At 42.3% G+C, this 27,502-nt stretch overlaps 1 protein-coding gene across 1 annotated transcript; it reads left to right on the top strand.

Annotated features, from left to right (window-relative positions):
• The first annotated feature begins 957 nt into the window (after nucleotides 1-957).
• On the top strand, nucleotides 958-26,939 carry LOC311141870 (serine/threonine-protein kinase NIM1-like). The gene is made up of 8 exons (XM_084177367.1): nucleotides 958-1,094; nucleotides 4,664-4,774; nucleotides 17,131-17,194; nucleotides 17,374-17,665; nucleotides 17,796-17,908; nucleotides 24,449-24,570; nucleotides 24,898-25,044; nucleotides 25,229-26,939. Exons 4-8 carry the CDS (start codon nucleotides 17,439-17,441, stop codon nucleotides 25,982-25,984), a joined length of 1,365 nt encoding a protein of 454 aa, XP_084033493.1. The 5' UTR covers nucleotides 958-1,094; nucleotides 4,664-4,774; nucleotides 17,131-17,194; nucleotides 17,374-17,438; the 3' UTR covers nucleotides 25,985-26,939.
• The last annotated feature ends 563 nt before the right edge of the window (nucleotides 26,940-27,502 follow it).

Here is a 27,502-nt window from a genome sequence, read left to right as displayed (position 1 = left end):
CCATAAAATTAAAGTGCAAGGGCTACGGAGAGAAACAAAATGGTGCAGTTTGAGGCCATGTGGCTTAAAGGGATGCGGGCGCTGGAGATGGGTGTGTGTGCTAGTGGGTCTGGCAGGTGTGATGTTGTTGATGTTTTGTATTGTCTATAAAATATCAAATAAAATCGTTAAAAAAATATTCTACAGACAAGACACACCTACTCTGATCACAGTCAACACACACATATATTTTTAGTAAGGATATAATGGAATATAACAGAATAAAATACAAATATTTTTTAAAGTGATATTTTGAAGCAGAGCCCCAGCCCATGCTTTTTTGATCCACGTTTCATCTCTTTCCTACCCTCACTCCACTTTGCTAGGGAGCAGGCGTAGGGTATTACATTGAGAGAATCTTCATCATGATACCATAGAAAATAATAGGAGATTTCACGACCTCCGCTGGCATTTGGAGTTGCCTTGACGCGATCGAGCAAAATAATAGGCCTACACTTGATTTGGGCTACAATATTGCATGCTAAATGTTTCTGATCAGTGATAGATGAGCAAACGAATAGATTAGCTATACCACCTACATTTATTTGCCCAACCAGAAACCAATTAACCAAATAGCCTATACTGATGGAGATTCAGTTAAACAAAATAACATAGATTGAGACAGTGTAGTCACAGGTTTTTAATCGGGAGTATGCCTAGGCTACTAAGCGACAGCATGTGAAGGGCAAAATAATCCACTTGTTAAACGTCTTCATTAGGCCTACCTGCGGGCTAGCTCAGTGGTACCATGGAGAGCTCCGGTGGGGCTGAACCTATCCTCTATCCATGCGCATGGACTCCAGCCAAATCCATCGAGCGTGTGTTATGCACAGTTCCCATTGGTTAAAGAGAGCACAGGTAACACCCCGTGCCGTACATAATTCGTCACAGAAACTGTCATTCAAAGGGATTTCCTCTGTTGCAAGCTGGCTGGTTGCGAAGCAAAGTGGCAATAGCCATCGGTGACAACACTACAGGGTAATATAGGTGTCCTCCGAATTAATTCTGTCGGCAATTTTGCTCGTTGAATCGGCGTCTGCATGTAATACAGAAAGGTAAGACGACATGGGTGTTTCGTGTGTTGTGCATAGCTGACAGGTTGTCCAACAAATAGTCCACGTAAAAATGAATAGCAATATTCTGCTGAATGGCTACATTCTCACGATGCTTCTGTGTAGATGACGCCGCTTCTGACGTCCTGAATGTTCTTGTAGCCTACCCTGTGTCAATATGTTATTCTGTTCGGGCTGACACTTCCTCAATGTCGTCTTATTGTCACGTTTAGGCTACCTTGTGGCTGTGCTTGAAACAGACCAGGTACATGACATGTTGTGAATATCACTGAAACTTATAGGCATACTGTTGGCCTATTATTCATTTAAGAGATCGATCATATGAGCAGGGTCTAGGCGGTAGCCTAGTGGGCAGTAATCTCTCGTGGACAGATTAAATGGGCAGGGGTTGGTTATAGGCTACTGGGAATTGAGCAGGAAGACAGAAGTTATGTAATAGCATTGATTTGAGATACACTGCTATACATAAAGGGGAATAACTGAGCATTGAAGATGAAATGTTTAGAGACTGAAGCTCCAATGTGGAGGGAGACCACACACAAGTGTGTGTGTGTGAGTGTGTGTATGTGTGTGTTTGTTTGTGTCAGTGTGTCTCTCTGTGTCTCTCTGTGTCTCTCTGTCTCTCTCTCTCTCTCTCTCTCTCTCTCTCTCTCTCTCTCTCGCTCTGTCTCTCTCTCTCACTCTCTCTCTCTCTCTCTCTCTCTCTCTCTCTCTCTCTCTCTCTCTCTCTCTCTCTCTCTCTCTCTCTATCGCTCTCTCTGTGTGTGTGTGTGTGTGCATGTACTGTATGTGTGTGTGTGTGTGTGTGTGTGTGATGTGTCAAGAATGATGCAGGGAATACCTGAGTCAAAGCTGCCTAGTTTCGCAGGATGGATGGGGTAAATTAGTTGTGAGGTCTTTATACCATGCTCCCTGTAATGTGAACCAGAATTCGCAACCTCCCTGGTATCAAACCTGGGTTGTCTGAGAAATCCAAGAATGCCTTATTCCACTGAGCTAATGCTTAGTGGTTAGGTCTGAAGGCTAAAAATATTATTCTGACCACTTCCATTACAATTCTATAAACACTATAAACATTGTATAAACACCTATAGGCTACTGTTGTGTGGCTGTTAGGCAGACTGTCTGTTTCCTTTGCCTTTGATGCTGCATCACTCAGCGCACATTAAACATTTCTCAGATTTGATTAAATGAAAGCTGCTTTAAAGTGTTCAGATTAGAGAATAGAAGAAGTGAATAGATTATTGAGATACAATGCGGTGAAAATGGCTCTTGTCACAGGTCATAGAACGTAATGGGCCAAACATCCACTCCTCGCTAGATTGGTTTCACCTTTTATCCACACGCAGTATGATATCAAGGCACCTCATAACTTCTTAACACTTTTTCTCTTTTCTATTTTGTAGATCATTACCTAATGCTCACAAAGAAAAATAAGTCCCAAAGAGATTCATTAGGATGTAGAGACCATAGAGTTGAATAGAACAGGTATAGGCTAAATGTAATGTAGAATACCATCTTATTATTCACTCTGTTCTCTGTTCTCACTGACCTGGGAATGTTCACTACCTAACACTTATGCGTTTCTGTTGATGCGGCTTGGATAGGATAGGACTTGCCCAGTGAGTTGGTACAATCAATGAGTCACTGGTGATACCTCGTCCAAGCAATCATTTTAGTTGGTGTGTATGTGTTCCCCGGAGTGCTTACAGCAGTGTGAAAACACCTCTCTCCCTCTGTACAGTGTCATGGTAACTTCATCAGACTACTGGGGATGTGTGTGTGTGAGTGTGTGTGTGTGTGACCTGGAAGTCACTCCTCCTACAGTTTTTCCGTTATCTCCCATCACAAACAGGGCACAAAACACATACTATGTACTATATAAGGTAGATCTATTTGGAACTAGTCTCAAAGGAAGATTCTCTTTGATCTGTTTCCAGCACTGCTTCATCTTGGTCAGCAGTGGTCACTCAATGGGCTCACTGATTGAAGTTGAGTTCTTATTCTGATCAGATGAACCTCTCTCTCTCTCTGTCTCTCTCTCCTGATTGTTGTTCTGCCTACCGACAAATTGCTGATCCTATCTAATCAAACTCCTCTCCCCTCTAATCAAGTCTGCTGGGTTATTGTTTGAATCGTCTGTTCTTTGTCTGGAGTGTTCACAGGTCATTCTTAGAGTGGGGAGGCCTACTAGAGTTGCCATGAGTGATTACTAGGCCAAGCCTATATCGCCATGTTCATTTGTCAGTAATGCTTTATTTTACAGTCTGGCATTTACCTTATTGTGTGATGGATACTTTCTGAGACTAACTTCAAGCCTGGTGGTACCAGTATAATAAAAGTAATAAGGTGGTTATTATTATGTAAATACATTATTGCCATTTACTGTACTTTCTGACTATGTATACTAGGTATAGGCTATTTGTCTTTACTTGGCCACTTTTACATAACCTATTAACAAAGGGTACTGTATGTGATGGTTTGTTGCCAAGCTGTAAAAACAGCACTGATCACATCCCATGTGTGCTTTTAAAGCAGCCCATGCCTCATGTACCTAACCAGGCCTGTAGAAATGCCCAGATTATATTTATTTGGCCAGGGCTCCATGACTCAGAGCAAGGGGGTGTGCATTAGAACATTGTGTGTGTGTCTATGTGTTCAGGGTGGGCTGTTCCATTTTTATCCCAGTGTGCCTGTCTGACTTGTTTTTTTCCCCGCTAAATTATAATTATCTCAAAGAATAAAATGGGCCGGTGTGTGTGAAATGCCAGAGCTAATTTCCGGTCCCAGTCTGCCCCGTGTGTGTTTGTATGTGTACGCACAAGCACAAGAGGGGTTATAGCAGTGGGGAGATTGGGGTCAGTCCTTTTTGGAAATGTGAAATGTTTGTCCCACAGATTCTAGAGAGGCCTGTCTCTCTGTTACTAAGGCCCACAGCCCCTATTGTCCCTGTCCTTTCACCGCTCAGCTCTTTATTCTCCACAACCGCACATCTCAATTAACACACAGGGGAGCTTTGTGTGGCCAGAGCGCTCTCTCTCTCTCTCTCTCTCTCTCTCTCTCTCTCTCTCTCTCTCTCTCTCTCTCTCTCTCTCTCTCTCTCTCTCTCTCTCTCTCTCTCTCTCTCTCTCTCTCTCTCTCTCTCTCTCTCTCTCTCTCTCTCTGTGTGTGTGTGTGTGTAAAAGAGAGAGAATGAGAGAGAAAGTTACAGACAAACACAGGCAGACCAAGACCAAGAGAGAGAATTCAGAGAGACAGAGAGAAAAGTGAGAGAGAAAAGAGAGATAGAGACAGTGAGAGTGTGAGAGAGAGAGAGAGAGAAGAGAAAAAGACAACGAGTGAGCGAGACAGTGAGAGTGAGAGTTTTAATGAAAGGATGAGGAGGATTTCCCCTGGTGTTGTGAGCTGCAGTACCAGTCCCCCTCTCAAGGAAAGGACATCCTCTCATACAACTGGTAGCCTACATGTAGGGAGAGTGGAGTGCACTTCAGATCTGCGTTACGTGCTGTGGATGGATTCTTCCGTTACGGTTGTCGCCATTGTTATTGCAGAGCAAACGAAGAGGATGTGATGCTAGCAGCCTGATCACCAGAGCTTGGACCAGCCCTCCACCACCAACCATCCTAATGGATCCTTAGCCACTGTCTGCTGCTATTTGACTGGTGAGTGGAATCTCTTATACAGGCTTGTGAATAACTCTTTTACCATGTAGATTTAATTTGATGTTGCCTATACCATACAGAAAGGTAGCTCCATTTAGCTAGTACTGAACAGTGTGTATGTGTGTGTCAGTGGAGGCTGCTGAGGGGAGGACGACTCATAATAATGGCTGGAATGGAGCGAATGGAATGGCATCCAACCATGTGTTTGATGTATTTGATACCATGCCACTGTTCCGCTCCAGTCATTACCACGAGCCCGTCCTCCTCAATTAACCTCTATGGGATCGGTGTCCCGTATACGGGAGTGTAGAGCTAACGTGCACTAATGTGATTAGCATGACTGTTGTAAGTAACAGCAAACTTTCCAGGACATAGACATGTCTAATATGGGCAGAAAGCTTACATTTTTGCTAATCTAACTGCACTCTCCATTTTACAGTAGCTATTACAAACAAAACTTGCTCTGATTTGTCATCCTAAGGGTCCCAGAGATAAAATGTAGCATAGTTTTGTTTGATAAAATCAATTTTTATATTTAAATGTAGGAAATGGGTTCTACAGTTTGAAACCCTGCTGTCTCTGGCTCCACACCCACCCCGCCCAGCCATCTAGATGTGTGAAGGTTACTGTATAAGCTAATGATCCATCATGTATGACATTCCTGGGAGTGTGTAAACTTACATTTTGTATTACCATATCATTTTTGTATGTTCTCTATAGTTATGTACTTGAAAATGTATCAATTGACCAATTCGGCACATTTGGGCAGACTTGATACAAAATAGTCCATTATTGCAATGCTTCACTGGATCAATCTGACACTTTGCACACACACTGCTACCATCTAGTGGCAAAAATCTAAATTGCGCCTAAACTGCAATATTATAGTATGGCCTTTCTCTTGCATTTCAAAGATGATGGTAAGTAACATTACTTAACCCTCAACACTTCACATAACTTCATATAAAATACAATATTCTCCAATCAGTAGTATATATTTGATTAGATCCTAAACTATGCTAGATAACTGACCCATCATCTTAGACACGCTACCAAGAAAAACATCCATAGAAATAAATTGTGGCCATCATGACATCATCCCCACACATACAAAGATCCATGACACTTCCTAAGTTACATGTATATTACAATATATTCAAATGAATATATCTAAAATAAAAATAACTTCAGTCTTCTTCATCCATGTTCAGTCAGAGGAACCCCAAGCTTTTCTCTGGTCACTTGGGGCGCTATCTGATCTACTGAGAAAGTCTTCTTTCCACATCTTCAATCCTGTAAACCTTAAAATCCACATTATACATTTCCAACTTAACATTCCCCACTCCTCAATCAACATTATCAATGGATTCTAAACTGGAATAACATGATATATATTAAGAATTATTACTCTTAATGCCTTCCTGTATGTCTCTAATATTTCCCATATCTTTAGTTCAATTCCTAACACCTTCCTAATCTTGATGGCCAACATGTATTCCCTATATAATCACATACATTCCCTCTTTATCTACTATAATAGCATCCAATGCTATGTGATTATTAATTTCATAGTCTAATCAGTGACATCTCAGACCCAATTGCTTGAAAATCCAAGACTGTTAATAGATACAATGTTCAACTCCGACTTTGTTCTACAAATATACCTGATATGACATACACATTATAACACTCTATTTTCACTCCCTGCTAAGTCAGTACATCCCTGAACTATTCATGCTTTAAGAATTCAACCAAAATCAGATCATATGAAAATAGCATAACCCCATGATAGGAACCAATTAAGTACTTGCCTATCAACATAGATATGTACCACTCTAAACATCCATATCAATATCACCCAATACTTCAAAGGTATATAGTTACTAATATGTTAATATGTTAACCCAATTAATCACATTAACTTCCATGTTTCCAACAGTATGATTCAACAATGTCTACTCAAAATAAAGTGTATCCTAAGACATTACTATAATGTATCACTGTTTTAACCCATAATATCTATAGAAGACAGTTCTAAATTGTACAATCAATATCCTTCATTTTGAAAATAATTATACTAATATATACTAATGATTCACTTAAATCACTCAGTCATCTTATAAATTATAACCCAAAACCAAATTACTTAACTCAACCAAATTTAAAATGACAATCCTTATTGATTCACTTTATCCTTATCAATGAAAATTAAAACCCTCAACTTTATCACCCAATACAACTGTCAGAATGTACACTTATATTAACATACAGTATAAACATCCATAATTCTATCATGACTTTCCTCATCCTGATAATAAATACAGATCATTATCTCAATGCATTCTTAATACTATTAATTTATCAGTGTATATACCTACTACCCAAATTATCAAATTTAGATAAACCCAATTTTATTATCAACACATCTAAGCAATCGCTTTATTTCTCTGGCACTTAAATCTTCTGGCGTCTCTTCATTATGTTCTTCAGATATCTTCACATTTCAAAACGACTTGCCCATAACAATGTCACAACTTCAATGTCTCATCCGAGTCACTACCTTTTCTACAACCCATTGTTCTTGTCCATTTGCCAACCATTTTCCCACAACATTAGAAATGTTGTATCTGACCATATATTTCTCCATTCTCACTCAATGGTGGACTCCTGTCCCACTCCTTCGAGATAAAAACATGAGAAAATCCGTTGATAGCTTCGATTGGATGTTGCACACCGATTGCATGTAGAATTGGTGCATTACAGAATATCTTCGACACCTCTGATATTAATCTTCAGCCGGTTCATAGGTTGTAACATTTATTTAGGTTCACACCATTCTAGGCCAAATTATCCCTGCTATGCATCAAGACACCATCTGTATTTACCTCACTAGAAGACAAACATAACATTTTAATTGATTTTAATTTCTAATCCAATAAATCCATATAAGCGTTCACTACATGACAAATTATTATGTTTTAACAATTATTCTTAATACCAATTTCTAATATACATCCCAATTTCTGTTCACATCACTCTGTGTAGTGTGTCCTTGCATCGCACCAATATGGAATTCAAGATTCACTGCTACAACGACACACAGACATAGACACAAAAAAAAACTATGCTCCACAGTGGCAGTTCCATCTTCCTCCTCTGATTTTTATTACCTCCTACAGTGGGACAAATAGATGCAGGTATCTCTCTCTATTACTTTCCCTTCCGTCGAGGTAGCCAGCAACACCTAGTACTAACCTCTCCACCTAGATTCTGTCCAGCTCTGACTTCTGTAATCCTCTACTGCCACAGTCTCCCATGCACAGAAAACGCCCCGGTTCTCCTCTTAAGTTGGCAGAGCATCCTTACCCTTTTGAAAGAAAGTCTGCAGAACATTGTTAGTTGAGACACAGTATGCTACTTTACACTGTCTTCTTATCAGTCAGGAAAAGCCTCGATTAGGAAGTGCACATTCTTGCATCTTGTTATATTCCACTCTTTCCATAGACATGCCTCCTCTACATTCTACCTTATACCACAAATACATTTTCACCTAAAACATTTAATCTAACCCATAACACATTAATTACTACTGCTCATATTCTTACTACAATATGCAAATGTACCAAAAAATCCTCATACCATCAGTACTACCCCCTTTTCTGAACACATGAGTCACAACGTGATTCATGCTTTCAAAAACAAAACACCAACATTGCCTATTAAACCAAAATAAATTAAATTAAAATGACAACATTTGATAATACCTTAACTTACTTCTATCCCGTAAAGTAATTCAATAATAGTAAAATTGACTAACAACAGTTATCCCTCATTCAGGGATAGCTCTCTCACTCTTTCCTATTCATGGTCCGAATCATACAGTGAGGGAAAAAAGTATTTGATCCCCTGCTGATTTTGTACGTTTTCCCACTGACAAAGAAATGATCAGTCGATAATTTTAATGGTAGGTTTATTTGAACAGTGAGAGACAGAATAACAACAAAAAAATCCAGAAAAACGCATGTCAAAAATTTTATAAATTGATTTGCATTTTAATGAGGGAAATAAGTATTTGACCCCCTCTCAATCAGAAAGATTTCTGGCTCCCAGGTGTCTTTTATACAGGTAACGAGCTGAGATTAGGAGCACACTCTTAAAGGGAGTGCTCCTAATCTCAGTTTGTTACCTGTATAAAAGACACCTGTCCACAGAAGCAATCAATCAATCAGATTCCAAACTCTCCCCCATGGCCAAGACCAAAGAGCTCTCCAAGGATGTCAGGGACAAGAATGTAGACCTACACAAGTTTGGAATGGGCTACAAGACCATCGCCAAGCAGCTTGGTGAGAAGGTGACAGCAGTTGGTGCGATTATTCGCAAATGGAAGAAACACAAAAGAACTGTCAATCTCCCTCTGCCTGGGTCTCCATGCAATATCTCACCTCATGGAGTTGCAATGATCATGAGAACGGTGAGGAATCAGCCCAGAACTACACAGGAGGATCTTGTCAATGATCTCAAGGCAGCTGGGACCATAGTCACCAAGAAAACAATTGGTAACACACTACGCCGTGAAGGACTGAAATCCTGCAGCGCCCGGAAGGTCCCCCTGCTCAAGAAAGCACATATACAGGCCCGTCTGAAGTTTGCCAATGAACATCTGAATGATTCAGAGGAGAACTGGGTGAAAGTGTTGTGGTCAGATGAGGCCAAAATCGAGCTCTTTGGCATCAACTCAACTCGCCGTGTTTGGAGGAGGAGGAATGCTGCCTATGACCCCAAGAACACCATCCCCACTGTCAAACATGGAGGTGGAAACATTATGCTTTGGGGGTGTTTTTCTGCTAAGGGGACAGGACAACTTCACCGCATCAAAGGGACGATGGACGGGGCCATGTACCATCAAATCTTAGGTGAGAACCTCCTTCCCTCAGCCAGGGCATTGAAAATGGGTCGTGGATGGGTATTCCAGCATGACAATGACCCAAAACACACGGCCAAGGCAACAAAGGAGTGGCTCAAGAAGAAGCACATTAAGGTCCTGGAGTGGCCTAGCCAGTCTCCAGACCTTAATCCCATAGAAAATCTGTGGAGGGAGCTGAAGGTTCGAGTTGCGAAACGTCAGCCTCGAAACCTTAATGACTTGGAGAAGATCTGCAAAGAGGAGCGGGACAAAATCCCTCCTGAGATGTGTGCAAACCTTTGACATGCGTTTTTCTGGATTTTTGTTGTTGTTATTCTGTCTCTCACTGTTCAAATAAACCTACCATTAAAATTATAGACTGATCATGTCTTTGTCAGTGGGCAAATGTACAAAATCAGCAGGGGATCAAATAATTTTTTCCCTCACTGTATGTCTATATAGCCCAACTATCACTACTTTCTTTCACCCTCTTACGAAATCATGTCATTAGTAAATTGTCTCCACAAAGCACTACTACCTAATAACATATTTTCATTCACCTAAATATAAATAATTATTTTAATACCAGTCTATTAAACAATCCAAGTCCACCTTTCACATCTCCCAATAAACCTACTTAACCTTCTTCAAACAATTCAATTCAACATTTCACATCTCCCAATTAACCTACTTATCCTTCTAACACAGAAAACCCTCTACAATATCTATCATACTCTACCGCTGACTTTCCATCTAACGGTACCTCAACAGATGACAAATTATTTTTTAATTATAGTCAAAACAAACAAAACATCTATTCACAGCGATGCAACTTTAATTATTATGTTATACTCTCCGCTATGTGTTGGTAAGACAATCTCTTTCCTATAATGTTATCAATTAAACCAGTAATTCACTCCAACATTATCAATGTAAGAGTTTGCTTCCGTCCCTACCTGGACTTGAACCAGGAACCCTCTACACACATCGACAACATTTACCATCAAAACACCGTTACCCGTCGCTCCACAAAATCCGCGGTCCTTGCAAAGCACGTTAAACAACTACTTCCACGTCGCATAGCAAGTTACGTCACCACTTCAAACGTCACTAGTTCTCACCACTAACTAGCTAGCCCTTTCACACCAAACATTCGACCCCCTATGACTGCCTTCTCCACAGCAACCACTGATCCTTGTACACCTAACGTAAGCCATAATGTCCCTCACAGCGCTCTCACGTTTCAGCGAGCCCCAATGGTTAACACCTGCAGACAAAAAACATGGAAACTTCCATTTATTTACTAGTAGACAAAATAACACATTCTCAAACAGCGTTCTGCATTTACCTCTATCGTAGGGTTTAAAAACTAACGTAACAACATTAACCATCCTAAATTGTTGTAGTAACGTCATGTTTGGTTCAGTTTATCTATTACGATAGTATGTCCATAAAACTTCTGTATTGACCTCAACCAAAAGTTTTCATATTCCTCAGTCAATGTTATATTTCCTTTTATTCTCCGAATTCCCCTGCTTCACTTCGCATAAAGATAAGACATTTGCTTCTCTGTGCGTCCTAAACTACATTCTATTTCCCCTGTAATCAACTAAGATCATAGCCACAGCTCTTATGAAACCACCAATCCGCCATTATCAGAATACATCAGACCTAGGTAACTGTCCTTTCTAAGTAGGCTACAAGTAACACCAAACACTTGCTGTAGTTTACCAGTATATATTGAATTTATATCCATAGGATCAATACCCCATTTATTGATAGACATTACGCCACCATTCTCAATCGTTTAATTTAGCCAACCCTTAGGCAAAAAAAAATAATGACTAGCACGAAATTGTCTCTCATCCTGTTAAATAAGTTAGTCTTACCATTACAACCACGCACGCTTCAAATCTTCCATTCAACATCACCAAACCAAATACTCTGTAGTATCCATTCAAGAAACACATACCAGCAGTTGAATTACACTCATAAATACAGATTTTACTCTATGCCATTGAAATGACAAATAAATCCCACAAATAGCGCAATTACAATGGTTTGTCATCTTACCCGCTGATACAAAATGAAGTTCCTTCACTTTACTACGTTAGCTCTACCCTGATAATTTGTTCAATGGAACCCTATATTGGCTTTGTACTATAATATACATTACGTCTATAACCACATTACTTATGGTCAGTTTATTCCTTAAACCTTATCTCTATCACATGATCCAACAACGGTACAAACTTAGAAAACCCATATTAATTACTTCCCCACCCATGACGTACGTCTACGTTTGGGTGATCAAGTTAATACATATATAACGTTATAAACTTCTAGGTACTCACATCAAATAATCCCTTCATGGTGTTTTTAACCAATTCTCAATACACACAAATCTCTTCAAACATTTTCCCAGCGGACCAAAAAATAGACTGTAATTTCAGGACACTGCCCTGCCTGTCCAGAAAATACAGACCTTTCCACTACTCTCTAAAATAACCTCACAATCTCCAAACCACTCCTTGATATTCAATGACTTAATTCTGTTATATATTGTAACTTCTTATCAAAACTTATATCAAATTATTATACCAATTTTTGCAATTTATTATGCACCCCTCAGATTCAAATTACCTTCTGCTCTTTGTTCATAAGATAGCCCATTCAATTACTTAACTTTACATTACTTTTACAAAATACTTATTCTAACTGCGGATTTGCCTGTAATAATTTCGTAATTTCCTGTCTCTCTCTTCGAGTTAAATTAAGCTCTGCTTTACTCTTAATGGTGACTGTTTTTCCAGATATCGGTCTACTAAACTGGCCATTCATTACTGCTATTAGTTCATGCATTATTAGTAATTAAATACTTAAATTAAATCCCCATCCTGATCTGTATTAAAATGTAGTTCCTATTTGTCGTTTTTGGTGCTATGATTCAATATGTTACATTGCATTGGCTCCATTTCCTGACCGTTTTGAGTAATTCACAAAATACTAATCTCTAAGAGGACTTAACCTCCTTAATTTGTACACATCAAAGGGTACCTCAAACCCACTCATTTATAATGTTTTTAACCATTATGAGTTAAACATCACAATAAAGGACTCAAACCTTTATTCCTACTCTGTTGGGGACTCGAAACGGACAACTGTTCACCTTTTTAGTATCGTCTTTCTACTAAGGACTGTAACCTTCAACCGTAGGCCTCGAACCTACACCAAAATACCTTATAGGGCCTTTATAACCTTCTACCAAGGATTTGAACCTCTGATTCTATTTTATAATGTCGTACACTCCATAATCTCGTCATGTTGAGGACTCGAACCTCTGACCTATGTTATCGTAGTACACATTAAAAGACCCTACGCCCAATCTTGTTACACCTATTCTCCTTCTCCTCTGTTGTTTTTTTAGTCATTACTCTGACCAAACCCTTCTAAGAATCATAGCACCATTTTATAGTCTAATTTGATAATTCTCTTTACATCCCTTAAATAACGCAATACCACTCATCGTCCCCCTTTTAAAATATAGAATTTTTAAAAGTCCGTTACAGCTAAGCCTTACCACAGATAAGCAGAATTTGACATAATACAAAAAATGAAAGTCTGCTTACCTGTTAGTTCGGCTGTGAACTGCATCTTGTTCGTTTAGACGCCAGTCTGTTATGATGAGTTTCTCGGGTATCAAGTACTTAAGAATGTAATGATATACTTAGACACTTTTGATGGGGAGTTCATATAAGATATTTAATATGGTACCATGGTTCGATATGACAACAGACATAGCCCTGCCTCTTACCATTCCAAACTAACTTAGAATGAAATACTCTCACTTATATACCCTCTGCTACACGTTTCTTCACGAACATCTAGTAACCATCAGTGGGCACTCCCTTCTCTGATGTTATTACTCTTTACCCCCAAGTCATATATCCTTACTCATTCTAAGGTCAACATCAGTAATCTCCTTTGACATAAGGAATGCAAACTCTGTGGCACCAAGCCACTTATCTACCAACTCTCCCCTGGGTCACACAACACTATGAAATGACATCATTACAGGTATCAAGAATATGCATATCCTTGCTTCAGGTCCTGAGCTACAGGCAGTTAGATTTGGGTATGTCAAAGGGTCACCAACCTCCTGTGGTGTGTGTGTGTGATTAAACTCAATGAAGCAATGTGTAATTGTGAACACAGTGCTCTGCTCTCTCTTCACATTCACCAGTTAATACCTAATCCAGAATAGAGACACACACAAACATGCTCACTGTCCATTGCCAAGCAACCAAGTGGAGTTGTCAACTTGACCCTAAACTCAAACATTTCCCGTTGATTTACTGAGGTTACCTTTTAGATACTCTGTACTCTCAGATGTATTAGCTGCCAATTGCAATTAATAAACAACACCTTTCCAGTGTGTGTGTGTGTGTGTGTGTGTGTGTGTGTGTGTGTGTGTGTGTGTGTGTGTGTGTGTGTGTGTGTGTGTGTGTGTGTGTGTGTGTGTGTGTGTGTGTGTGTGTGTGTGTGTGTGTGTATGTGTGTGTGGGTGTGTTTGTGTGTGTGGATGTGTTTAACTATTCTTGTGGGGACCAACAGAACATTTTGTTAGTCCCCACGAGGTCATATGCTATTTCTAAGGGGTTTAGGGTTAAGGTTAGAATTAGTGTTAGGGTTAGAATTACGTTAAGGGTTAGGAGCTAGGGTTAGTTTTAGGATTAGGGTTAGGAGCTAGGGTTAGGTTTAGGGTTAGGGTTAAGGTTAGTTTTTTGGGTTAAGGTTAGGGTTAAGGTTAGGGTTAGGGTTAGGTTTAGGATTAGGGGTAGGGAAAATAGGATTTTGAATGGGACTGAATTGTGTGTCCCCACAAGGTTAGCTGTACAAGACTATGTGTGTGTGTGAGTGTGATTGTGTGTGTGTGTGAGTGTGTGTGAGTGTGTGTGTGTGTGTGTGTTGCACCACACAGCTCACGTGGGTATGTGCCGTGTCTGCACGCTCACATAAATGGCTAATTTCAAATCAAAGTTTATTGGTCGCGTACACAGTTTAGCAGATGTTATAGTGGGTGAAGCGAAATGCTTGTTATAGCATAATTATAATTTGCAGAGCAGTGTTCGCTTTGTGCTGTAAAAGCGGAGCCCTCTTCTCTCTTGGCGAGTCCTTTTAGTCTGCCTCAGATCAATAGTTAGATATTCATGTCAGAGAGACACAGGAAGGCAGAAAGGTGTTTGAAGGCTGGACAGATGGGAGAGCTCACAAAGGGGAATCCCTTTGATTTGCTATGCTCCACCTCCACCGCTTCCCCTCAATAGACATTGAATAGGGGAGCTCTTGGCAAAACAAGTGACAATCTGTTTTGAGATATCATGTGTCTTAATGAGGTGTTTATATAAGATCACGATTATGTACATTTAGATTGGTAATTGGTATTTGTAGAAATGTATTACAGTTGTATATTCTGGAAAGGCAAATGTAGATAGCAAATGCCTAGAATTGGACTTAAAACCTGCATACACAGGCATCCCTCCTCTATTGACGTTTGTCTGTCTGTGATGGTGTATGGCTATTGGCCTGTCATGTCAGATACATCAGTGTTGTATTAGAGAGCAGTGTGGTTGTGTGAGAACAGTAGTGTGTCTGGTGGTTGGGCTGAGGATAGAGGACCTAACCCTCTGCTATGATGGAGAGGATCATGCTGCACTACTGCATTACAGGTTATAGTGTGGGGGGGGGGGGTTCTCAGACAGATGAACGCAAGTGTGCTCACCCTCAAACATTCAAACCCTCTTTCTCCTCTTTACTCCCTCTCTCTTCTCTCTCTCTCTTTCTTTCTTTCTTTCTTTCTTTCTTTCTTTCTTTCTTTCTTTCTTTCTTTCTTTCTTTCTTTCTTTCTTTCTTTCTTTCTTTCTTTCTTTCTTTCTTTCTTTCTTTCTTTCTTTCTTTCTTTCTTTCTCTCTCTCTCTCTCTCTCTCTCTATCTCTATCTCTCTCTCTCTCTATATCTATCTCTTTCTACCCCCCTTCTCTCTGTCTGTTAGTAAGATAGCATGCATCCCTCTGATACGTCAGCAGAAGAGTGGATTGTGATTTGGATTGTGATTGCCGGTTAGGCGCTATAATCTGTTTGGCATCTCCTGGACACAGATTAGGCCTAGTCCTGCATTAAAAAGCATTATCAATGGAGAATCTAAATTAAAAGTGCTTCTTTGTTAAGGACTAGGCTAATCTGTGTCTGTGAAACTGGCCCTATGAGCATAGGTTAGACCCTTGGACATGACTTCACATGTAGACAGTGGTGCTAAGTGAGTTAGTGCTAGGTTAGAACACCTTGTTTCCCTTACCATCCATAATGAACTTATTAAGGAGTATAAAACCACCTCCGCCTCTACTCCAGGGACATTGTTAGAGCTTTCAGAACATGTAGTTATCAGCTAATCACACACACATACAGATACACACGTGTGAATGAACTAGAACAGACACAAATGCACAAATGCGCACGCGCACACACACACACACACACACACACATACACTTATCAGCTAATCATTTCCTGAGAACAAAACATGTTCTAATCACTTGTGAGTGTGTTTGAGTGTTCACACGGGTAAACACGGGTCATCAGCTGGGATTTAAGGGACACTAAATGAAGTAAGGAGAACACACACAAAACACTCTTGCAAGCAGACATACATTAACACTTGTCCACAATAATAATATGCCATTTAGCAGATGCTTTTATCCAAAGCGACTTACAGTCATGCGTGCATACATTTTTGTGTATGGGTGGTCCCGGGGTTCGAACCCACTACCTTGGCATTACAAGCGCCGTGCTCTACCAGCTGAGCTACAGAGGACCACACAAGTGTGTACACATATTCTGTATACTACCCTCACACACACAATGAATAAAGCCGGGATTAAAAGATGTAGCTACTGTCTTCATTAATCCTTGCAGCAGCGTTTTAGATAGAAGAGACGAGAGAGTGGGAAAATAGTTCATTATTCAACTGAGTTCATTGTTCAAGAGAGGGACAACCTCGTGGTGCGTTTAAGTACCCCATGGCAGCACCTTAACGTCAGCCATATTCCTTTCCTCCATCCTTCCTCCCCCCTCCTCCACCACCTGTGGGCTATTTATATCTTGGGGAATCAAAGAGCCAATTAAAACGCAGCTGCACAAATGAGAGAGCCAGCAGACTGAGGTGAACTGTTGTTCACTCTAAGCCATCCTCGGTTTCAAAGAATGATCTGGAGCAACAAGTTGGGCTTACAAACGGTCTGGGGTTACCTTCCTTGAACACTCTTGAGCTACGGGTCAGATACTGTCATCAACCGCCTTGGTCAAGGGAGTGTTTTCAAACTGCAGTCCATCGAAGGTCTGGAGATACGCACTTGAGGAATAGACTAGTAGCCTCTGTTCTGTCTCGCTGGCTTAGATCTGTGGTCGTCTGGACATTCGGTGAAGCAGAAAAGTTCTCTACTTGGACACTATGTATAAAGGTGAGATTCACACTTTGCTCTTCCCTTTTAATATGGTTTTGGTGAGATCAAATAAAATAAGTGTGTGTTTTTGCAGCCCAGATAATGGGTTTGATAGGCTGGATTGAACAGGACTCTGGGTATTTCCCTCATCAACACTTGATGTGTGATAACGTGCTCTTCTGTGTGTTCACCCACAGGTGGTGCCTTGCATCAGAACCCCCTCCAGCCATGAGCTACCCCCATCCTAGGCATCCTGGGTAGGATGACGGCTGTGTGCCCCTCTGGGGTGGGCCCTGCTGGGGCTACGGTGGGGGGCTCCAGGGGGTCTGGGGCTGGGAGTACAACTGGGAGTACAGGGGGTCAGGACAGGAGATACGCCTGCTGGAGCCGTCAGGACAGCTCGGACATCACTACAGATGATGAGGGGGTCCCTGCCCGCCAACTCACCCCCCTGGAGAGGCTCAACCTCGACATGTGCCAGGACGACAGGTAGGACCAGGATGCCCAACACTCTCTTAGAAAACAACAAGAAAGAAGATTCATTATCACATGTATTGTTTTTCTGGATCATTTGTAAATGCTGATTATTTGGCAACCCCTCTGGTAACCCTACTGACAGGGTGGTCCGTGAGCTTACAGTGGGCCGACGTATCGGCTTCTACAAGGTCCACGGGGAGATCGGCTGTGGAAACTTCTCCCACGTCAAACTGGGGATCCACGCCCTCACCAAAGGTAAGGAAGACACCTGCCAAGCAGCAAACACATTAACTGATATTTAACATAACAGACACAGCCCTGCTGTACTGTAGATGCTCACCAAACCTTTGAATCTTTCAATTATTCATTCATAGACCAGTAAAAGTGAGAAGATATGTAGGCCTGGCCAATCTTCACTAAATATGCTGGCTTGAGTTGAATAGTTTTTGGAAAACCCCAGCTCCTCTGCTCCAGCAAAATCTCAAACCGCAGTGTTGACTGACTAGCTGTTTTCATCAATGAGCTTATAATACGTATCCTTAGATAGCTGTTTGCTAATGAGCCAGTGGTTTGGGCCTGTGGTCTGAATCAGCCACAGAGAGACAGCCTGTCTGCTGCCGTTGAAAGATGGATTGATTAGAGATCGTGTGTTTCCCTAACGACGGCTGGAATTGCTGCATGCTTCATCAAAGACTGAAGTGTGTTTGTATGAGTGAGTGAGTGAGTGTGTGTGTGTGTGTGTGTGTGTGTGTGTGTGTGTGTGTGTGTGTGTGTGTGTGTGTGTGTGTGTGTGTGTGTGTGTGTGTGTGTGTGTGTGTGTGTGTGTGTGTGTGTGTGTGTGTATGTGTGTATGTGTGTGTGTTTTTGTGTGTGTGTGGTATCGCTTGCTTAGTCCGACAAAGCAAAATGAGCTCCGGGGCATTTTTAAAGGCTGTCACTGAAAGCTGTGACAGAGCAGAAAGAGAGACTAATACCAGTCTTAATGAATTATGCATGTCAAAGCACAATTAGATATCTCAGCACCATCACACTGCTGAAGGACTTTTCCATACCCTATTACCAAAGGTCTTTGTTTTCTTCCTTTATATTATTAATTAATTAATGCTATTGATATCAAGTATGGGTGCTACAGGTGAGGTCAGGGTGGTCGGTGCCGTTTAAGATGAGCATGGCGTTATTTCTATTACAGCATATTGAATGACTGTCATTCTTAATCCATTCACCCAGCTCAATGTAACATTGATAGGTTTAGGCTACTACATGATACTCAAATTTCAGGTTATTATAACCTAGGCTACGAATGAAAGTTTACAACTTTGGTGCAAAAGTTGAGAGAAAAATGTGAGTAATCAAAGTGACAGACAGTGACACATTCAATACCACCTTGGACGCTCTTGCCTGCATCTAGCTGATCTAGGGTGTAATAATTAGTCCAACAGTTGCAAACAAGAGTTTCTATTGGACAAATGCAGGTATGTTTATCCCCGTTTCGTTTCGTTTGCTTCTGTCAGGTCAACATTCACAAGGCCGCAGGGCCAAACGGATTACCAGGTAGTGTACTCCGAGCATGTGCTGACCAACTGGCAAGTGTCTTCACTGACATTTTCAACATGTCCCTGACTGAGTCTGTAATACCAACATGTTTCAAACAGACCACCATAGTCCCCGTGCCCAAGGACACTAAGATAACCTGCCTAAATGACTACCGACCCGTAGCCATGAAGTGCTTTGAAAGGCTGGTCATGGCTCACTTCAACACCATTATCCCAGAAACCCTAGACCCACTCCAATTTGCATACCGCCCCAACAGATCCACAGATGATGCAATCTCTATTGCACTCCATACTGCCCTTTCCCACCTGGACAAGAGGAACACCTACGTGAGAATGATATTCATTGACTACAGCTCAGGGTTCAACATCATAGTGCCCTCAAAGCTCATCAGTAAGCTAAGGTTCCTGGGACTAAACACCTCCCTCTGCAACTGGATCCTGGACTTCCTGACGGGCCGCCCCCAGGTGGTAAGGGTAGGTAACAACACATCTGCCACGCTGATCCTCAACACGGGGGCCCCTCAGGGGTGCGTGCTTAGTCCCCTCATCTACTCCCTGTTCACCCATGACTGCATGGCCAGGCACGACTCCAACACCATCATTAAGTTTGCCAACGACACAACAGTGGTAGGCCTGATCACCGACAACGATGAGACAGCCTATAGGGAGGAGGTCAGAGTCCTGGCCGTGTGGTGCCAGGATAACAACCTCTCCCTCAACGTGACCAAGACAAAGGAGATGATTGTGGACTACAGGGGAAAAAAACAGGACTGAGCATGCCCCCATTCTCATCGACGGGCTGTAGTGGAACAGGTTGAGAGCTTCAAGTTCCTTGGTGTCCACATCACCAATGAACTATCATGGTCCAAACACACCAAGACAGTCGTGAAGAGGGCATGACAAAGCCTATTCCCCCTCAGGAGACTGAAAAGATTTGGCATGGGTCCTCAGATCCTCCAAAAGTTATACAGCTGCACCATCGAGAGCATCCTGACTGGATGCATCACTGCCTGGTAATGCAACTGCTCGGCCTCCGACCACAAGGCACTACAGAGGGTAGTGCGTACGGCCCAGTACATCACTGGGGCCAAGCTTCCTGCCATCCAGGACGTCTATACCAGGCGGTGTCAGAGGAAGGCCCACAAAATTGTCAAAGACTCCAGCCACCCTAGTCATAGACTGTTCTCTCTGCTACCGCATGGCAAGCAGTACCGGAGCGCCAAGTCTAGGTCCAAAAGGCTTCTCAACAGCTTCTACCCCCAAGCCATAAGACTCCTGAACAGCTAATCATGGCTATCATTTGCACCCGGACCAAAATAATACTACGAAATATAGCTAGCTCTCGCTCTTGCTCTCTCAAATCAAATCAAATCAAATGTATTTATAAAGCCCTTTTTACATCAGCAGATGTCACAAAGTGCTTATACAGAAACCCAGCCTAAAACCCCAAACAGCAAGCAATGCAGATGTAGAAGCACGGTGGCTACGAAAAACTCCCTAGAAAGGCAGGAACCTAGGAAAAAACCTAGAGAGGAACCAGGCTCTGAGGAATGGCCAGTCCTCTTCTGGATGTGCCGGGTGGAGATTATAAGAATGCATTGCCATTAAGGCCAGATCGTTCATAGATGACCAGCAGGGTCAAATAATAATCACAGTGGTTGTAGAGAGTGCAGCAGGTCAGTGCCTCAGGAGTAAATGTCAGTTGGCTTTTCATAGCCAAGCATTCAGAGGCCAAGACAGCAGGTATGGTAGAGAGAGAGAGAGAGAGAGAGAGAGAGACGAGAGAGAGAGAGAGAGAGAGAGAGAGAGAGAGAGAGAGAGAGAGAGAGAGAGAGAGAGAGTGAGAGAGAGAGAGAGAGAGAGAGAGAGAGAGAGAGAGAGAGAGAGAGAGAGAGGGTTGAAAACAGCAGGTCCGGGACAAGGTAGCACATCCGGTGAACAGGTCAGGGTTCCATAGCCGCAGGCAGAACAGTTGAAACTGGAGCAGCAGCACGACAAAGTAGCAGGTCTGGTGAACAGGTCATGGTTCCATAACCACAGGCAAAACAGATTGTCCTTCATTTGTTAAGAAATTAATTTGTTCATTGTTCAAAACTGTTCAACAATTGTCTCTCTCTCTCTTTGAGTCAACTACACACTACCTTTTATGCACTGCAGTGCTAGCTAGCTGTAGCTTATACTTTCAGTACTAGATTAATACTCTGATACTTTGATTGGGTCGACAACATGTCAGTTCATACTGCAAGAGCTCTGATAGGTTGATGGACTTACTGTGTAAGTCTATGGAAGGGGATGAGAACCATGAGCCTCCTTGGTTTTGTATTGAAGTCAATGTACCCAAAAGAGGACGGAAACTAGCTGTCCTCTGGCTACACCATGGTGCTATCCCAGAGATTGCTATTGAGGCAACTGTAGAACTTCCTTGCAAAACAGTGTGTTTTAATCAATTATTTGGTGAAGTGAATATACACTACTTGACCAAAAGTATGTGGACACCTGCTTGTCGAACGTCTCATTCCAAAATCATGGGCATTAATATGGAGCTGGTCCCCAATTTGATGCTATAACAGCCTCCACTCCTCTGGGAAGGCTTTCCACTAGATGTTGGAACATTGGTGCGGGGACTTGCTTCCATTCAGCCACAAGCGCATTAGTGATGTTGGGCATGTATGTTGGGCGATTAGGCCTGGCTCACAGATGGCGTTCCAATTCATCCCAAAGGTGTTCGATGGGGTTGAGATCAGGCCTGTGTGCAGGCCAGTCAAGTTCTTCCACACCGATCTCGACAAACCATTTCTGTATGGACCTCGCTTTGTGCATGGGGGCATTGTCATGCTGAAACAGGAAAGGGCCTGCTCCAAACTGTTGCCACAAAGTTGGAAGCACAGAATCGTCTAGAATGTCATTGTATGCTGTAGCGTTAAGATTTCCCTTCACTGGAACTAAGGGGCCTAGCCCGAACCATGAAAAAAGGGCCAAGACCATTTTCCTCCTCCACCAAACTTTACAGTTGGCACTATGCATTGGGGCAGGTAGCGTTCTCCTGGCATCTGCCAAACCCAGATTTGTCCGTCGGACTGCCAGATGGTGAAGCATGATTCATCACTCCAGAGAACGTGTTTCCAATGGCGGCGAGCTTTACACCACTCCAGCCGACGCTTGGCATTGCGCATGGTGATCTTAGGCTTGTGTGCGGCTGCTCGGCCATGGAAACCCATTTCATGAAGCTCCCGACGAACAGCTCTTGTGCTGACGTGGCTTCCAGAGCAGTTTGGTAGTGAGTGTTGCATCAGAGGACAGACGCGCTACGCACTTCAGCACTCGGCGGTCCCGTTCTGTGAGCTTGTGTGGCCTACCACTTCGAGGCGGAGCCGTTGTTGCTCCTAGCTGTTTCCACTTCACAATAACAACACTGACAGTTGACCGGGGAAGCTCTAGCAGGGCAGAAATTTGACAAACTGACTTGTTGGAAAGGTGGCATCCTATGACGGTGCCACGTTGAAAGTCACTGAGCTCTTCAGTAAGGCCATTTTACTGCCAATGTTTGTCTATGGAGATTGCTTGGCTGTGTGCTCAATTTTATGCTCCAGGCAGTAACGGCGTGGCTGAAATAGCCAAATCCACTAATCTGAAGGGGTGTCCACATACTTTTGTATATATAGTATATTTAGTATCGTTTTTTCTAAAAAGGATAACTTTTGTTATTGTTTCACTTAAAAAAAAAAAAAAAAAAAACATTCACTGAGGAGGATGGTCCTCCCCTTCCTCCTCTGAGGAGCCTCCACTGGTAGAGGTTGCCCTTAGGCACAGATCTAGGATCAGCTTACTCTCCCCAAAGCCAAATCAGAACACCTTCACCCCTCTCCTAAATGGGTCGAATTTGATGTTTTGATGTTCAATTTGTTCTCTACAACCTACACAGTATGTGTGATCATCATTTCTGTTCGGTTATTTCTGCTCTGTCCTGTCGTCTCATCAATAGTCGAATACGAATTTTCAAGATAGTAATGTTCTTGTTGAAATGAGTAATACTTAGAATTGATTGTTTTAGAATAGGCTATAATCAAGAAAATGGGTTTCCACAGAAATCAAGCTCTCTAACAATTTAGTTAGTTGCCTCAGTCAGAGAAAATTGACAATATACAATAGAATACAAGAAAGCAATAACATAAGCCTATATCTAACGGTTTGCAGGTTTGTCTAGGCTTCTACAGCTCTTTTAAAGCTACATTCTGGGATTTGGTCCCAGATCCGGTCATAGACTTTAGCTGCTTGCTCTGGTGTGCCCCCAGAGGATGGGTGGAGACTTCCAGCATTGTGACATTTAGTTAGGCAGTTTGCGATTTGTTGTCTGTGTTGCCAGGCACCATGCTGGGTGTTGTATGTAATCCTGTTCATTACATTATAGTCATGGAGGTAAAGGAGAAGGCTGAGGGACTACGGAATGAGCTGAACCCCAGACATCAGATAGCTGTCCTTGAGGTTTTCAATGGTCAGTTGTTCCACATAGTTAAAGTCAGCATTATCCAGCTCCTCCCGTGCCTCATCTCAGGACTAACATCCACAACATTGACTGGCTCATATTCAGTCAACTCCTCCTAGCTCCTCCTGCTGGTTCTTCTGATTCCTGCAGTAAAAGAAGCTAGCACCAAGTGTACACTGATGGCCAATGCTGCAGGACAAGCAAGCCACTTTGACAAGAGAGAAATCTGCAGATACTCGCCATTGGATAGGCTAGCTAGCTATGCATTTTGGATCACTTTGATTAGATCGCTGTAAAGCACATCCTCTTGCCACAAGTGTAAATCAGGACCTGGGCATTTCCCAGAATATTGAACCACATTCCACAACTGATATTGAATGTAAATATTATATTACCATAGTGACAGAATGAAACAGAAAAGTTTGAAAAATGTCGGTCCTTAATTTTTATTTATTTAACCTTTATTTAACCAGGTAAGCCATATGACATCATACTTGACAAAGCCACCTAGCTTGGAATGTTGTAGAATGGACACGTTTCATCGGCCACATAACTTGCTTATGCATACAGATATGCTAATGAAGTGTGTGTCGACATCCACAAAGTATTGCACAGTCTTTTCAATATAGAATAAAACACCAAAAGCTTAAACAGCCTACTCCTTCTCTCAACCTCTACTTTTTGGTACTACCTTCTATGTTGTCCTCAGGTATGGTTCAGAGGCTTAATGAACAAGTCCCTCTGTCTGTTCTCCTTCAGATAAGGTGGCCATTAAGATCCTGGATAAGACCAAGCTGGACCAGAAGACCCAGAGGCTACTGTCCAGAGAGATCTCCAGCATGGAGCGACTGCACCACCCCAACATCATACGTCTCTACGAGGTGGGTCACACACACACACACACACACACACACACACACACACACACACACACACACACACACACACACACACACACACACACACACACACCCTCACACTCACACTCACACACACACACACACACACACACACACACACACACACACACACACACACACACACAGCCTCCCAGGCAAAGGCTGTGTTATACACATGTTAATGTTAAGGAATGAGTTACACAAAGCCTGGTCAGAAACTAAGCTAAGGTCATCAGTGCAGTGCACTTAAACAGAGTTTATCAGGAGACGATTTGACCATCCTCTCTCTGCCTTCCTGCCGGGTGACAGGTGGTGGAGACATTGTCACGGTTACACCTGGTGATGGAGTATGCTGGTGGAGGAGAGCTCTACACCAAGATTAGCATGGAGGGGAAACTGTCGGACATCGACAGCAAGATCGTCTTCTCTCAGATCCTCTCGGCTGTCAAACACATGGTATGGCTCAGGGTTGCAGTCCTACTTACATATACTTTTCAGTGTAATCATCAGGGCCCACCCAAATAAATATTATGCAGTCTCTTTTCCGTTGTGCAACATTGAATGTCATTTAAAGAATATGAGATGTATTTAAAGTACATATTGGTATGTTTACCAGATAAATCTTTGACCCGCCCCACAGCATGACAACAGCATCATCCACCGTGACCTGAAGGCAGAGAACGTGTTCTACACCTGCAGCACCTGCGTCAAGGTGGGAGACTTCGGCTTCAGCACGCTGAGCCGCCGCGACGAGACCCTCAACACCTTCTGCGGCTCCCCGCCCTACGCCGCGCCTGAACTCTTCAGGGACGAACACTACCTGGGCGTCTACGTAGACATCTGGGCCCTGGGCGTCATGCTGTTCTTCATGGTGACAGGAACCATGCCCTTCAGGGCGGACACAGTGGCCAAACTGAAGCACTGCATCCTGGAGGGGGCCTATGTGCTGCCCTCCTGGGTACAGGAGCCCTGCCAGAGGCTGATCAGAGGCATCCTCCAGCCCCAGCCCTCAGACCGCTGCAGTGTGGAACAGATGATGGGCTGTGAGTGGCTGCTGCCTGTAGACTTCCCCCGGGCCATGGAGCCCTTTAAACTGGACCCGTCCTATCTGGCAGAGAGCACGCCTTCAGAGTTGGAGGAGGATGATGCGGAGGTAAGGGAGGCGCTGGAGTTACTAGGGATCACCCCGGAGCATATCTTAAATAATCAGGGGAAGGACTGTAGGAGTTCTGTTACGGGCGTTTATAGGATTCTGTTGCACCGTGCGCACAAGAGGCGGGCGGTGGAGAGCATGCCTGTGGTTATGCATGTGGTCGGGGCCAGCGTGAGTAAAAAGGACCGATTAAAGGTGTACCACAGCTTACGGCACACCTCCAAGCTTTGTGTGATTCTGTGACGAAAAGCCTTTACTCCTATAGTTTAACTATGTTCTATTTTTTCAGTAAAAATGTATGTGACTGCAAAACGGCAAAATGTTCACCGCAGATAAGAGTAACTAAATAAGTCCTAAAGTTGGGATTGATGTTAGGATTTTTCTTATTTTTAAATCAATCTCTGTGAGAATATACTTTAGCCTGGGTGCCAGTCTTTTTCGATGTTATCTTACCAGACAAGGCAAAAATGTTACACTTTTCTCCAAAGTAACATACTATTAACACATACGTATATTCATATATGACCTCATGCAGCAATAAATCCCACAACTCTGGTGTTGCAATCACAACCTGAAGCGACTGAGCCTTGGTAAAACCAGATGTAGCATTGTGGAATGCAGAAAGAGTCAAGCATCCAGGCTAATGAGAATGATGAATGTGATGATTTGAATTAGAAATCAGGAGGTGATTATGTCTCGAATGTTTTATTGCACTGTTTTTGAGAGGCATTTGTTTTTTCTTTCCAGTTACATGACATCATGAGTCTAGACATTGTTTTCATCTCCTATTTCATAAATGCATGTTATTTTTATTCATTTTGCATATGATATCCTAGGGCTGGCTGGGGGTACTCGAGGAGAGGTTTGGGATGTCTATTGATATCTCTTAGCCTGAGTGCCAGTCGGTTTTTGGTTTTTGTGCTATCATGCCAACTCCTTGTCACTCATTGTCATGCCAAACATGTTTGGCTTGACAATAAGCAATGGAGTTGGCAAGAGCACAAACAGATCTGGGACCAGGCTAGATATCAGCAGGTAACTAGTTGAAAGGAACACATTGGCCTATTGGCCTGGTTGGGTTGACAGTTATTTGTACACCTTACCTGTCAACTCCAATAATTACATTTTCAATTGTTATGATGCCATATTACTGCCCTATATATCTTTTAAAAATATTAAATAAAATGCTGAAATACTTTGCTTGTTGTCCTGTAATGTTTCTATAAACTTCACGTGTCTATGTTCATTACAAAACGTCTTTCTCGTCTGGGGTTAATGGATTTATATTATGGACAATAAATGGTGTCTGTATCTGATAAGAAACTACCCTAATGTCTTACTTTCAGTTCAGTAACAGTAACAGCAAGTCCCCTGTAACTCAGTTGGTAGAGCATGATGCTTGCAACGCCAGGGTTGTGGGTTCATTTCCCACGGGGGCCAGTATGAAAATGTATGCACTCACTAACTGTAAGTTGCTCTGTATAAGAGCATCTACTAAAATAAAATAAATAAAATAATGTCGACTCTAACCTGTGGGTGAAACTGAGGGGGACATGATGCGTTTGCCTAATGTACAGTATGCCTCTCTTCATACAGCTCAATATTTTCTGAAGAAACAACAATATCAAAGGTGCATGTTTGACAGAAAATGCCATTATATCCTATCACCAATACATTTTCACAAGCAGTAAACTTCATCCATCTGTGATGCCTTTGATTCAAACCAAATATGGTTTAGTATGGTTTTAATCTGTGATCATA

This window comes from Coregonus lavaretus (assembly GCF_964263955.1).
Source record: "Coregonus lavaretus genome assembly, chromosome: 14".
Classification (NCBI taxonomy): domain Eukaryota; kingdom Metazoa; phylum Chordata; class Actinopteri; order Salmoniformes; family Salmonidae; genus Coregonus; species Coregonus lavaretus.
Note: the sequence above shows the minus strand (reverse complement) of the source record. Positions and strands in the feature narration are given on the sequence as shown.

Bases quoted from the DNA above. Each gene is read 5' to 3' on its own strand.
- LOC311141870 (XM_084177367.1), top strand. From the start codon at position 17,439: ATGACGGCTGTGTGCCCCTCTGGGGTGGGCCCTGCTGGGGCTACGGTG. The intron at 17,909-24,448 runs GTAAGGAAGACA...GTTCTCCTTCAG, and splicing joins GATCCACGCCCTCACCAAAG to ATAAGGTGGCCATTAAGATC. The intron at 25,045-25,228 runs GTATGGCTCAGG...CCCGCCCCACAG, and splicing joins TCTCGGCTGTCAAACACATG to CATGACAACAGCATCATCCA.